This window comes from Mesocricetus auratus, unplaced genomic scaffold (genome assembly GCF_017639785.1).
Source record: "Mesocricetus auratus isolate SY011 unplaced genomic scaffold, BCM_Maur_2.0 Super-Scaffold_100007, whole genome shotgun sequence".
Taxonomy (NCBI): Eukaryota; Metazoa; Chordata; class Mammalia; order Rodentia; family Cricetidae; genus Mesocricetus; species Mesocricetus auratus.
In genome coordinates this window covers 9,908,090-9,922,080 of record NW_024429191.1, presented here as the reverse complement: position 1 = coordinate 9,922,080, position 13,991 = coordinate 9,908,090, and the positions used below count along the sequence as shown (strand labels likewise).

The 13,991-nt window shown below is 50.1% G+C and overlaps 1 protein-coding gene across 2 annotated transcripts in view; it reads right to left on the bottom strand.

Moving 5' to 3' along the window:
• Positions 1-97: 97 nt before the first annotated feature.
• Ift140 (intraflagellar transport 140) overlaps positions 98-13,991 on the bottom strand; it is an 80,079-nt gene continuing 66,185 nt past the window's right edge. For both annotated transcript variants that reach the window (XM_040748307.1, XM_040748305.1), the window contains exons 19-30: positions 7,683-7,860; positions 6,673-6,863; positions 6,113-6,208; positions 5,749-5,881; positions 5,092-5,235; positions 4,040-4,168; positions 3,725-3,907; positions 2,610-2,816; positions 2,127-2,339; positions 1,881-2,047; positions 978-1,119; positions 98-873 (exon numbers count right to left, since the gene is read on the bottom strand). In XM_040748307.1, coding sequence (XP_040604241.1) covers positions 679-873; positions 978-1,119; positions 1,881-2,047; positions 2,127-2,339; positions 2,610-2,816; positions 3,725-3,907; positions 4,040-4,168; positions 5,092-5,235; positions 5,749-5,881; positions 6,113-6,208; positions 6,673-6,863; positions 7,683-7,860 — 1,978 coding nt within the window. In that variant the 3' untranslated portion in view covers positions 98-678. The remainder of the gene's footprint in view (positions 874-977; positions 1,120-1,880; positions 2,048-2,126; positions 2,340-2,609; positions 2,817-3,724; positions 3,908-4,039; positions 4,169-5,091; positions 5,236-5,748; positions 5,882-6,112; positions 6,209-6,672; positions 6,864-7,682; positions 7,861-13,991) is intronic.

The window sequence follows — 13,991 nt, the reverse complement described above, 5'->3', positions numbered from 1 at the left end:
ATAGTCTGTTTTTGTGGTGCTCACTGGCAAGGCTTTAGTTCCTACATGGGTCCTCATGAGGGTCAGCAAGGAGTATGGGTATTTAAGAGAACAGACCTGAGAAAATGGACTTTATTTGGAGTCACAGGAGTGTGAGCAGTCATGAATGGTGCATGGTATTCCAGTCCCTACTCTGGTGCAAAGGGCACCATCCTCGGGGCTCAGGCCTGCCCCCGGTGGTCCTTGCTGTGGTCTCAGGAGCACCTGGCTCTGCTGGGTCTATCAGATAGCCAACTACAGGCATGGTTAACAGTAAGAAGTAGCCTCAAGAACCAAGTGCAGTGCAGTTCACAAAGTTCTAGGAGCTTCAGAGTCTCTTGTTGGGAGAACATGGGAAAGATGAAACCAACTCCCTTTAAAAAGAAGTAAACCAAAAACCCACAGGAGCCACCAAGCACCTGGAGGCAAGAATGCTGAAGGAATGACTTCAAAATACAAATACAATCTTCTTTTTAAGTACAGAACTTAGGCAAACCCAGAACTGCACCCTCCTGGGCTGCAGAGGCTGGGCTCCATGTCCCACCACCCTGCTTACATATGAAAATGCAGAATTTAAAACAATAATAAACAAACAAAAAACAAAAGGAGCTGCCTTTCCTAAAATTCCAGAAGATATCCCAGCAGCAGGGACCCCGGACATCAGGGGTCATTTTCCATCTCTTCCATCACCTCTTCGTGGTCCTCCATGCTGTTGTGCCGGACCCGCTCAGGCAGGATGCGAGACAGTGGGAGGCCTAGGCCCTGGTGCACAGTGTCCACAGTGTGCTGGTCCACATAGTATGATATGTTGGCTGAAGGGATTCTTTTCCTCATCTCCTCAAGATACTTATAGGCCTAGAAAAGAGGAACAGCAGAGACTTGAAGGCCCAATAATCTCTGCCAACAACCAGGTCTGTGCTCTAGAGCACGGGGACTTGGGGTAAACAGGGTGACCTCACCATCTGGTATTCCTCCATCTGTACATGGTGTTCCACCAGGAAGCCATAGACGTCCCCAATACGGATGGTGCTGTCCAGGTCTGGCTCTTCTAGGAGCAGCTCACACTGTCTGATGGACTCTTTGGGGTCCTCTGTGTATGTCCTAACAAGGTGGCAGACAAGGCTTGAGCCCAACCCACAATATGTTACATGCCAGCAGCTGGCATGGGTACCTGTCCTGCAGGAGCAGCTTTATGCAATGGCCAGGTGGCAGTGCGTGCGTGCATGTGAAGTTGACTTCCATGAATTATGTTAATTCCTTAATTCACTTAACATACATTCATCACCTTCAGTGATGGGTCCTGTGCTTTGACACCGAGATCTGTTTAGAAGGGACACATGGGAGGGTGACACATGGAGAAAGGTGTGCCATATTACACATGCAGATAAAACTAGGAAGAACCTTCCAGTCAGAAGTGTGCATGGACTAACCCTAACCATAACCATAACCCTGATACTGTATCAAACCCCCATTAAGTGCTTTCTTTTATAAGTTGCCTTGGGCATGGAGTCTCCTCACAGCAATAGAAAATAACTCAGCCCCTGACCAGGCCAAGGCTCCTCTTACACATATATATTGACTTGAGCTCACTCCTCCTACACCAGTCTTTTTTCTTAATTTCTGTGGTAATAGTAATCTTCCCAAGATGGTGTGGAGATTCTGAGGGTATAACAGGCAATAGTTATCTTATTTAGCTGTTCAAGAATTACCAGAAGAATATCTGTTAGAAACACAGACTTGGGTTGGTCTCTTAAAGTCAGTTTGAACTCTTCTGAAGGAAAGTGGAGGGCCTGGAGGACATGAGAAGCTCCCCCAGGACAGCTTGCCATTACTCTCCTGACCTGTTCCTCAAGAGGACATACCTTCGGGCCTGGATGAATCTCTTCACTAGGGTCATCTTGCTTTGTAGCTGGGCTAGCTTGGTCTCCTGGTCCAGGGGACTCTTGGCCTTGGCTTTGGACAGGCACTTATAGGCCTCAGTCAGTGCCCCGTGAGCCTTGTCATAGTTCTGGTACTCATCGATCTCTACCTGTAGCAAAGAGACCCTTGAGGACCCAAGGGGCTCTGTAGCCCCTGAAACCCTGCTAGGACCTGCAGAAGCTCTGTACCTGTGCACAGGCATCATAGAAGCCAGCCAGGAGGTCTAGGGCCCGCCCTTTGGTGTAGAAGCTGATAATATTCTTCATGATCTCCGGCTCCTTCCGCCAGTCCAAGGACTGTAGGTAATTGGCTGCCATGATATAGATTTCCTTCTGTCTTGAAACTCCCGCAAAGAACACAATTTTCTCTGTGTCTCCAGATTTTAGCAGTGCTCTCATGGCCTAGGCAGAGAAAGGGCCAGGGCTCAGTTGAGCAGCTGTAGGTTTTGGAAAACTCTAGTTCCAGTTTGCTAACAGGACCCAACACTGTGAGTCTCTCTCCACTAGAAGCATCATTGCGAGGGCCTTCATGGATCGTACTCCCCAGTCCTTCAACATCCCAGCTAGGAAGGCTGCACCCTGCTCAGGCTACTCAGAGGTACATGTAGCAGCAGGGCAGGTGCCCAAGTGCCCAACAAATGGCCCAGCTGAGATTCCGTGGCCCAGACTCACTTTCAGCTTGTTCCCAGCCTGTGTGTACTTCTTGGTGGCCAGGTGATAATTGCCCTGGCGCATACAGCAGTTGGCAATCTGTTCCAGCAGCTCACGCCGTGACTCCTCAGACAGGTCCTTTGAGTCCTTGGACACGGTCATCTTCTCTGCCATCTCCTCGGTGATGGTCATATTCTGTTCTAGGCACAGCTGCAGAGCCTCATGGTACTGCGGGAGTGCCAGAGAAACAAAGCAGGGCTGTGACACAGCAGCTGAGAGGGCCTGGACTTCCTTCACATCTGCCACCCCTGCAGAGGAAGCTGGCCCTGCCTCCGTGCTGGTTACTGCCTGTGGACCAAGCTAAGGGACAGATTCAGACATGCTATTTTCCCCCATGCTTTGTTTTCTTTTTTTAAAGAAATGATCACATGGGTTTTTATTTTATAGTATTGAGGATTGAACCCAGGACCTTGTAGATGTCATGCAAGCTCTCTACCATTAAGCCATGCCCCCAGCCCATTCCCTCATGCTTTTAATAGTTCAGAAGAATAAACATTTGCTGTGGGGGAAAACCTCCAACAATGTATGTTTTCATAAAAAAATACTGCAAAGTCGGGTGTGGCAGTGCACACCTGTGATCCTAGTGAGATAGGAATGTGAGTGCTAGTCAGCTTGAGTTTCATGCTTACTTCAAGGCCGCACCTCTAGGTTATAGAGATAGACCTTAAAACAACACCTATGCTGGGCATGGTATCATGTGCTTATGGTTCTAGCTACTTCTCAGAGGCTCAGGCAGGAAGATCACTTGAGCTTAGGATTTTGAGGTCAGCTTGAGACACTATCTAGAAAATCAAACAAACCCCCCAAATATAGGAAATTTATGTTGTGTGAATTTCATTGCAGACAGACAGACACACACACACAAAAGAACTGACTGCCTGGTTAGAGCTGAAGACATGGGATGGGTGACAAGGCCGCCCTCACATACAGCAGCAGTCTTGATGTACTATGCTGTGTGAACTTTTGGGATCCCCCAGACTTCCAGCCAAGTTGTAGCTATAGCCTTCTTGAGACTTTATAACCAGACAGAAATAGCAGAAGTGTTTCCCACTCCATAGCTCCCACCATCCCTGTACCTTCTTGGCAGCCAGCAGAAGTTCCACAGCCTTTTCAAACTGCCTGTGCTCAATGCAGAAGTCTGAGCAGCGGGCTAGGAGAGCAGGATCTGACTTCTCATCCAGGTCCTCTGCTATGAGCTGTAGGGCTGCAAACTGCTGGGTGGTGAAGGCCAACTCCAGAGCCTTGGAAAAGTGTCCAGCCTATGGGCCATGGTGGAAACTTAGCTGTTTCTTGAGGTCCCAAGAATTTACCTAGTCAGTTTTCCTGGAGCGTCGTGAAGGTAAGTGTCTCTAGTCTCTGGAGTCCCCAACTGAGGCCAACCAGCCACTCACCTTATGATACAGCATGACAGCCCTGTCCATTTGCTCGCCCTTCTCCTCATAATACCGGGCTGCCTCGATCATGTCCTCTGGGGAGCTCAACAGGGCCAAGTTCATGAGCTGGTCATCTAAGCCATTCTCCTGCAGGGAGGAAGTGGGGCTCTGCGGGCAGTTCTGTCTGGCATACCCAAACCCACTTAGATTTGTATTTGTGAATGTGGCTGTGTTTGGTATCACCAATGGATCTGTGCCAGTTCAGTTTTTAAGGAGTACCAGGCTTTACTAGGTCAGTGTGTACAGAAAGTACGGACAGCGTGTACAGAAAGTACGGACAGCGTGTACAGAAAGTGTGGACAGCGTGTACAGAAAGCGTGGACAGCGTGTACGGAAAGTGTGGACAGCGTGTACGGAAAGCGTGGACAGCGTGTACGGAAAGTGTGGACAGCGTGTACGGAAAGCGTGGACAGCGTGTACGGAAAGCGTGGACAGCGTGTACGGAAAGCGTGGACAGCGTGTACGGAAAGTGTGGACAGCGTGTACGGAAAGCGTGGACAGCGTGGACAGAAAGTGTGGACAGCGTGGACAGAAAGTGTGGACAGCGTGGACAGAAAGTGTGGACAGAAAGCGTGGACAGCGTGTACGGAAAGTGTGGACAGTGTGTACAGAAAGTGTGGACAGCGTGTACAGAAAGCGTGGACAGCGTGTACGGAAAGTGTGGACAGCGTGGACAGAAAGTGTGGACAGCGTGTACAGAAAGCGTGAACAGAAAGTTGGTTGCAGCTTCTGCCTCTCAGATGTTTAGTCTGAGACTGCTCCCCTACAGAGACCTCTTACCAAGATCCACTAACCCCTCCTCCCTGTGCTGTACATAATCAACACTCCGAGTTGCTAGTTTGCTAGTAGGTGCTCTCCATAAGAGTGAGCACAGCTCACACAATCCCAGCTTTTCTATGTCTGTGTGGCATTTCTTCACTTTGCTGTTACGCCGGTCAGGTTTCCAGGACCAAGCAGGGCAGGGTGTGGCACAAGAGCACCATTTGCCTTGTGTCCCAGGGACCACATACCTTGCAAAGGCGGATGGCATTGTTGAAAGCCTGTGCCCTTGTGTAGAAGTGCACTGCCTGCTTTACCTCATCCTGGCTCTCATACTGCCGGGCAAGGTGGTAGGATGCAGCCCAGTCTCCAGTCTCGTTGGCTATTTCAGCAGCCTAGAAAGACCCAGAGCATCCAGGTCTTATATCTATCCAGCAGCCTCACTCCGCTCAAACAGGCCCACCCTACAGGATGCACTATCCTATATTTTATTCCTAAAGTTTATTTATTTTATGTGCACTGGTGTTTTGTCTGCATGTCTGTCTGTGTGGGGGTGTCAGATCATCTGGAACTGGGGTTATAAACAGTTGTGAGCTGCCATGTGGGTGCTGTGAATCAAACCAGGGTCCTCTGGAAGAGTGGCCAGTGCTCTTACCTGCTGAGCCATCTCTCCAGTTCCACCTATTTTTTTTAAATATTGTTTTTTTAAGAACATTTCCACCTATTTTAAAAAATATTTAAGTTTTATTGTGTATGTGTTTGTGCATATAAATGCAGTTCCTGTGGAGGCCAGAAGAAGGCACTATATCCTCTGGAGTTGGAATTAACAGGTGGTTGTGAGTTGCTCCACACAGAGTGAGACGCAGGGGATCCCCATGCAAGCCCTCTACCTCCCCACGTGCTCTCACCTTCTGAATGTTGCCCTGAAAGCAATGAATCCGGACTAGGGAGAAGTAGTCCTGTGCCAGCTCGTAGTAACGTAACGCAGTGTCCATCTCAGCCTGGCTCTCAAGGTACTGGGCCCACCACCTCCACAGGGTCCTGTGGGATAACCCTTGGGGCTCAGGGGCTCACTCCCCTGGAAGTGACACCCTGCACCATCACTGCTCACAGGTGATGCATGAGACTGGAAGGGACAGATCTGGAGTCTATTCCAGGACCAGCACTTGGGTCAGGTGGACTTCCTCCCCACTCTGACATGGAACAACACCATGTCTGACCTCATGGTAAACCCACACAACTGGGAGATACTGTCCCATTGAAGACACTTACTTGTCCTTCATCCTGTTGATATAGAGCTCCAGCGATTGCAGGTCTTCTGACAGCATCCTAGGTACCTCAAAACGGTGGGTGTCTGACTTCTCGTAGCTGTGGAAGAAGGAGCTGTTCCATTTTGCTTCACTATCAGGGGCTACATCATAGCATGCATGTAGCAGCCTAAGAGCAGTCACCTGGTCTGCAGGCCTGGGGACTGTACACTGTTGTACGTTTTGTGCTGTGTGGACCAGTGTTAGCCATACTTCAGAGCTTATCATGCAAATTCCAGAGCACGGATGTGACTCTAAGCACAGCTCACCCCAGCTTTGGCATGGGTTTCCCTGTGGCTGTATCCCTTTGGCACATTTTTCCTCAGGGGTCCCCAAGTCTGGAATGAACCACACTGACTGACACACAGGGACAAACATTCTGTCTCACTACCACAGAGCCCAGGCTCCTGGATAGCTCCTATGGAGGATCACATGGGCTGTCCTGGGACAGATCTTCCTTCCTGTCATGGCCACCTAACTAAGGCAGCAAGAGTCAGGGCCCATCCCTGCCCAAGTCCCACTCACTAACTGAGGGCCAGGCCACAGTCAGCACTGGCCTCCAGGTGCTTGGCATAGTTGTAGTAGGTGGTGCGCAGGTGGACACGGTCATGGGCCTCAGCCACCTCCACAGCTTTCTGCCACTGATCCGAGGCCTGGTAGAGCTTGTTCAGGAGGTCGTAGCGCTTGCATTTCTTGTATAGTTCTTCAGCCTCCTCCTGGGGGTGAAGAGAGACGCCTCCTCAGTTACAGTGCTGATGTTTTAGCAAGGATGATGGTCACAAGGGGCTATCACAGTGTCACTTTGCTGTGAAGTCCATTTCACAGAATAGGACAACAGCTGCCCCCACTAGCTCATGACAAAGATGCACAGCATGCCTTGAGAACACACACTTGAGATGCACATTGACACCGTGCACAGGGCTGGCACAGTCAAGAAAGGCAACACGTGTCCGTGTGACTTTCCAGTCACCAGTTACACCTGCATATTGCTGAGAGAATGCTTAACCTTGCTGCAGCCCAACTATCCTCTGGTGGGGTCCTGCAGAACCCCTGTGCTCCCCTACAAATAGGGAAGTCTTCTGAGTGCTCCTGCTATGCAGCATGTGTGTGGGTGGGATGCCTGCACCCCACAATCCCCTGCTTGTAGATATGTCCCTTGTAGCCATATGCACACTAAGTGAAGGTTGCGGCATCTGACTGTTGGGAATGTTGAGTATCTTTTGGGAAGATCTTTTGAAAGTGGGAAGAGGTAGCTCCAGCAGAGACTTCTGTTTGTAGGTGGGAACCTGCCAGGTATACCCTATCTCCCTTCTGCAGGCCCCAGGTCTTAAGAGAGCAGCAGTCAGACTGCCTGTCTACCTGCCAGCCCTTTCCATCTCCTAGGCCCTGTGTTACTAGACTTTAGCTGAGGAGGGTCTATTCTTAGCAACCTCTGCTCTTTTTAATGCTGGCTCAGCTTGGCAATGTGGCAAGAGTAACCACCTTCCTCTCTGCCTCCAAGTGAGGTCTGTCTGTCTCAGACTGGGGCCACTCACCAGCATGCCCAGCTGTATGGCCAGCATGGCCACTCTGGCTTCCAGTTCTGGCTCCCGCTCAGCTTCCCGCAGTGCTCGGGCTCCACGGGCATGGCCCATGTTCCCTAGGCACACCTTGGCAACATCCAGCCTCTGAGTCTTCACACACATGCGTGCCATGTTCTCCCAGACAGTCTCACTGTAGACAGAAGATAGGAGGCCTGTTAGCTTCCAACCCAGAGCTCAGGGTATCCACCAGCCCCTTCTCAGCATCTGACAGTGCGTATAACCACCAAGCAGGGGGTCCTACATGGCACTGTATACAGCCTACACAGTAAACTGCAGACTAGGTATCACATGCCCATTACTCAAAAGGAAAGAAGTAGTGAATTATCCTGAGTCTCCCCCTGGCACGCCTTACATGGCATCCCTGATCTTGTGGCCTTTGGGGATGACAATACTAACTACTCCTTGTGTTACTTTGTCTGCTCAGCAGACAAAGGCTTTTCCTAATTGTGAACACACATCGAGTCAGGTCAAAGACAGAACCTCTTGCTCACAACAACAATGGACTCCACGGAGCTTTCCTAAACTACTTCCAGTGCTAGGGACTCTACAGAAAGAAGGGGCTACGATGGCCTTGCATCACCTCTCCCAGATGGTCACAAGTCAGGTTTGGAAGGGTGGGTGGGTGGAGTCCACAGCCCAACTCAATCTAGGGGCCTGGAGTAGGGCCAGTCCCTGATGTGTGGCTAGACAGTAGACCCTTCCTTGTCCCTCATTTTGAGACTGGACCTCCTCAGAGAGCTCCTGCCTGAGACACAGAAGCTGAATAGAGAGGTGGAAAAGGGAACCAGTTTACTCTCCCCACAGTACCCACTCTGCTTATCCTAACCTGGAATAGGTTTTTCCTACTCTAAGACCACGGTAGTGCTACATACACATGCAGTTAGCCTCTCTTGATTACCCAACACACACACAGCCCCACTCATCATGTTCCAGTTCCCCCCCCCTCATCATGTTCCTCCCCCCATAAAGCCTGGCCAGAGTGGTAGTCTCCTTCCAGAAAGTGGGGCAGGTCTGTCCTTTCCCAGCCTCACAGACTTGGCAGAACTAAGGAACTTGGAAGGCAGCTACCCACATGAGGCTGGCTGCTGTTCTGGGGAGCAGGGCCTGAAATGTAATTGTCTTGAACATTTTCCTAATGGTTTGTCCAGGAAGAAGGATGAGTAAGAGGACTCTCAATCTGTTGGGCCAAGTCCTTCTGTGGGCAGCTAGATGATCCGTGGATGACCCATATCTCAGATTCCCCGATTACAACAGAAGTGGAAGGAAAATACCAAATAAGTCAGCTCAAGCATTGGCTGGGGTCAGGGTGGCCACTGCTGTGTCTGTGGTTGAAAATTTACATATCCAGGTATCCTTCAAACCAGCATATTCTGCCCATAGGTTATTCTGACCTGTCTGGGTCCTGTTAGAACTCTGACTGATTCCATAGGTACATGTATCAAGTAACAGGAGGGCAAGCATGTCTACATTTTAAAAGTGACACCCCTGGTGAGTACTGCTTGTGTGTGTGTGAAGCCTGACCAGAGTTACATGGCAGCTACATAGGGTCAACATGGGAATGCTGTGCTAGGAGAGAGGTAATTATGTATACCTAAATCCCACCCCAAACCCAACCAGCTGCGGAGGGCTTCAGCCCTCCCCTACTCCAGGCTATTCAAGCTCATCCCTTCACAGTCTCTCCTGGGGCTTCTCATGCTCTGGTCTGCAATTTTTAGAACATACAGGAGCTGTTCTGAAGCAGGTGACACACGGGAGGACCTCAGAGTGCCAGCCATCAGGCAGCACCTTGCTGAGTTATTTTTCTCAGTAGGTGGACTCACTGCCCTCGTGCTTTTGGAAATCAAATGACTCATGGTAGCCCTGAGGCAGCATATTGGCAAACCTGCTCAATGCTATGTGGTCCCAGCCAGGGCAGCATCCCAACAGGAACTGCTGTGGCTGGATACACATCCATGTCAGGGGCTGGGTATCTGAGGCCTCAAGCAGTAAGTCCCACTCTTTAATTCCCTTCTATCCTTTCGTGTGGTGTCTCACAGGGAGCTCTGAGCCTCAGGTCAGATCCTGTGTGATGTCTGCCAACACTGTACAGACAGGTTCTCTAAGTCAATGCTGTTCCTAGAAATGTCATGCAGTGCTAAGTCTAGAATCCCAAAGGAAATGCTTAGTTCTCCCAGCACAACTCCAGTGAGCTACATAGAACTTTCAGAACAGTCAGGGTCTGCCAGTGCCCTCCTGAGCTTGCTGGGTAGCTGAGTGCGTGATGCATGGGCAGCTGAGTCTACAGCAAGATGGTAGGTAGACGTAAGGGTCTTTAAAAAAAAATCATACTGCTCCGGCTAGTTTCCATGATTAGATGCTTAAAAATGTTTGCAAAGCTTGATATAGTGGCACATGCCTTTGATCCCAGAAGTGGGAGAATATAAGTTTGAGGCCAGCCTGATCTACACAGTGAGTTTCAGGACAGCCAGGGTTACATGATGAGAACCTGTCTCAAGAAAATGAAACCAAAAGAACAGTTTGTTCTCACTGCCTCGTAAGGCCTGGGTGTGGGGACTTGATGAAGGGGAGGACATGGCCTTTTGGCTGTCTCTGCTTTCCTGGGTACCCCTCTTCTGCACCATCTAGAAAGCAATGGGTGCATCCATATCCAGTGTTGGGACACTAAGTAAGTGTAGCCTGCAGACAAAGCTGGCTGGTATGTGCCCTGGGTTTTCTCTTTTCCCACCAGGGAGGTCTGTTCTAGGCAAGTGTCTGGCCCTTGTGCTGAGTAGGAGACAGGCTGGAGACTTGTCTCAGGGTCACTGTGCTTCCCTGGCCCTGTATGTGACAAAGATCTTTTCATATCACTGAAATGTCTGGCTTATTTCCACATGGGCCCCTGCCTGACAATGAATCAAGCAGGAGATCTGAAGAGCTTGTGCTGGAGGCACAGGCCTCAGCCAGGCAGGGAGAATTTGGGAGGAGGGTCCCTTAAAGGCCAGCAAAGGCCCTCTCTTCCTGGGCTGAGGTTGCTGTGCACCAAACATGGGAAGGGCCAGCCCTCAGCTGCTGCAAGAACCCAGGCCCAAGGAGTAGCTGCCAGCCTTTTCCACAAATGCACAGTGAACTTTCCGTGGCTGTTTCTAGACCAGGACCATCTCAACTCCCACAAGATTCCTGACATTCTCTGCACACGACTCCCTGACAACTTCACTCTCCAAGGATGGGACAACTCCAACTCCAGGACAGAGTTTTGGGATTTGTACATCTGGCATAAATTCCAAGAAGTAAACACCCTCCTGGCCCTGTCCAAGTCTTGAGAATTTCCTGTTGTCTGAGTTACTCCATGGAAAGGGATCACATCTGCACTTCATCAGCCTACAGGCGCCTAGATGAGAAGCAGATGTGGTCACAGAGGGGGCTCTGCCATGGGCCTAGTTTCTGGGAGGACCTATTCTCAGCTGGACCTGTCCTAGTGAGCAACTAGGGGACCAGAAGGCAGATGTACACTCATGTTACCTGTGCGTGCGCATGTGTGTCTGTGCACTCACGCAGTAGCAGTGCAGGGAGTGAGGGACAGATGAGCATGCAACTACAGTAGCGATCCTCCAGCTTAGTTTGGGGTCCTCTGGATGGGAGACTTCCTACCAGCCACACAGGAGCCTAAAATCCTCTGACGACAGCATATCTCAAGACAGGACCCTCCTGACTCCATCTCTCCCCTGCCTGCCATCCCACACAGATAGGCAGATGGTTCAGTGCACTGATGCCTGGATGTATGTCACAAGCTCCAACAAGGCTTCCTTCTCACCCAGCTCAAGAAAGGAAAAACACAGCTACCAAGGGCCCCATCTGAGATGATCAGATGCGTCCTTGTGGCCTTCAGCACTACCTATAGAAGGCTGAGGCAGAAGGATCTTGTCAGCTTGGGAATTTTTTTTTTTTTTGCCTTTTTGAGACAGGGTTTCTCTGTGGCTTTGGAGGCTGTCCTGGAACTCGCTTGGTAGTCCAGGCTGGTCTCGAACTCACAGAGATCCGCCTGCCTCTGCCTCCCGAGTGCTGGGATTAAAGGCGTGTGCCACCAACGCCCGGCTCAGCTTGGGAGTTATAAGTCTTTTTTTTTTTTGGTTTTTCGAGACAGGGTTTCTCTGTATTGTCTTGGAAGCTGTCCTGGAACTCACTTTGTAGACCAGGCTGGCCTGGAACTCACAGAGATCCACCCGTCTCTGCCTCCGGAGTGCTGGGATTAAAGGCGTGCGCCACCAACGCCCGGCTGGGAGTTATAAGTCTTAAAAAAAGCCTCCTGGGTTTGAAACTACATGTTTGGTTCTTACTGGAAATTAGCCATTTAACAACTACCTAAAGATAACTGGCTTAATTAAGATTTTCTCTTAATGGGAACTTGAGGAAATGTCCATTTCAAAAACACCTGCTCTGTTTTGTGTTGGGGAATGTTGTATGGGAGATGCTGCACCCTAATTCTGCCTCTGGGGGGAGGCACATGCAGGAACAATGGCAGTTGTCCTACTCAAGTGTCTTCTGAGTCATAGCATGAGCTGACAGTAGATAGCACCCCACACTGCTTTTCAAGCTCCTTCTGCTTAGAATGCAACCCACAGGCCTGGAAGTGATGGTGCATGCCTTTAATCCCAGCATTAGGGGGGGCAGGTGGATCTCAGTGAGTTCGAGTCCAGTCTGGTCTACCGAGAGAGTTTCAGGGCAACTAGGGCTGTTATACAGAGAAACCCTGCCTCAAACAAGCAAGAAGAAAGGAAGGAAGGAGAGAGAGAGAGAGGGAGGGAGGGAGGGTGGGAGGGAGGGGGAGAGAGAGGGGGGAGAGAGAGAAGGGGGAGAGAGGGGGAGAGAGAGAGAGAGAGAGAGAGAAAGGACATAACTCACAGAGAGGCTGGACCCAGAGACCTAGAATGACAAGTAAATTCCCTTCAGGCCCAGGCCAAGGAGAATGGAAAATATAAATAAGCCATATCAATACTGGCTTCAAACTTCAGGGAGAAAAGCCATAAAACCCCTTAGAGAATTGAGAAGACATTTTCAGGACTGATGATGTGAATGCAAACTTATGGAGTGCCAGGAGCCTGACTATATACACAAACGTGTGATTGAAGGTAGCAATCCTTGGAAGTAGGGGGTGGCCTAGCATGTCAGTGCATGAAGTCAGGGAGAGGCTGCACTGATTTGCGGCACTAGTCAGCATCAGATTCCTTGTGTCCAGATACTATCCTGGGTGTGTGTACTAGAGGATGGGTTAGGTAGCCGACAGCACCTATATTCTTGTGTTCATTTATGCAGCTCTAAAACCCTGGTGGGTGGATCTCTGTTATGGGGGTCAGGGTCTCTGCAGTTGGAGCACAGAGTCTCAGGCCTTTTATTCACCAGAGCTGAAGCCTTATAAGGAGGACATATGATGGTATAGTCACCTGTCTTGCTTCTGTCCAGCCTCAGGGGATCAACTGTCATGTCAGTAAACAGACCTGGCTAGTCAGAAACCACATCAGGTATCTCAGCCTGCACAATGCCCTAGCCTCCTCCCAGAATTCCGTCTCTTCTTGCTACCACAAGAACAGCCCAGGCAGATTCCTCAAGTAGGGCCCCTTCCCTATCAGGTCTGAGCACACTTGCTCCCTTGAGGTGTACGGGTCTCTGCCAGCAGATGATGGTCTGTTTCAGGTGCCTTCCCAACCTACTTTGCCCTCCCATAACCTGTATCACCATTCAAAGATAGAATCCCAGCTGGGCAGTGGTGGTGCACATCTTTAATCTCAGCACTCAGGAAGCAGAAGCATGCGGATCTCTGTGAGTTCGAGGCCAGCCTGGTTTACAGAGTGAGTTATAGGACAGCCATGGCTACAAGGAGAAACCCTGTTTGGAAAAACAAACAAAAAAGTAGAACCACTGTGGAGAGGGAAGATCAATGACTCTTAACCTTTCTAATGCTGCAACCCTTTAATATAGTTCCTCATGTTGTGGTGACTCCCCCCCACCATAAAATTATGCTGTTGCTATTTCGTAAGTGTAACTTTGCTATTGTTATGAATTGTAATGTAAATATCTGTTCTTCAATGGTCTTTGGCCACCCCTGTGAAAGGGTCGTTTGACCTTCTCAAAGGGGTTGCGACCCATGGTTGAGAACCACTGCTGTAGACTCCGCGAACTCATAGTACCTATCATGCAGGGGGCAATGGATGGATGGATGGTTGGACACGTAGTCTCTTAGGATTCTGCCTGCTTATGGTGTTCCTGGCATTCCCCCGGTCCCGGACC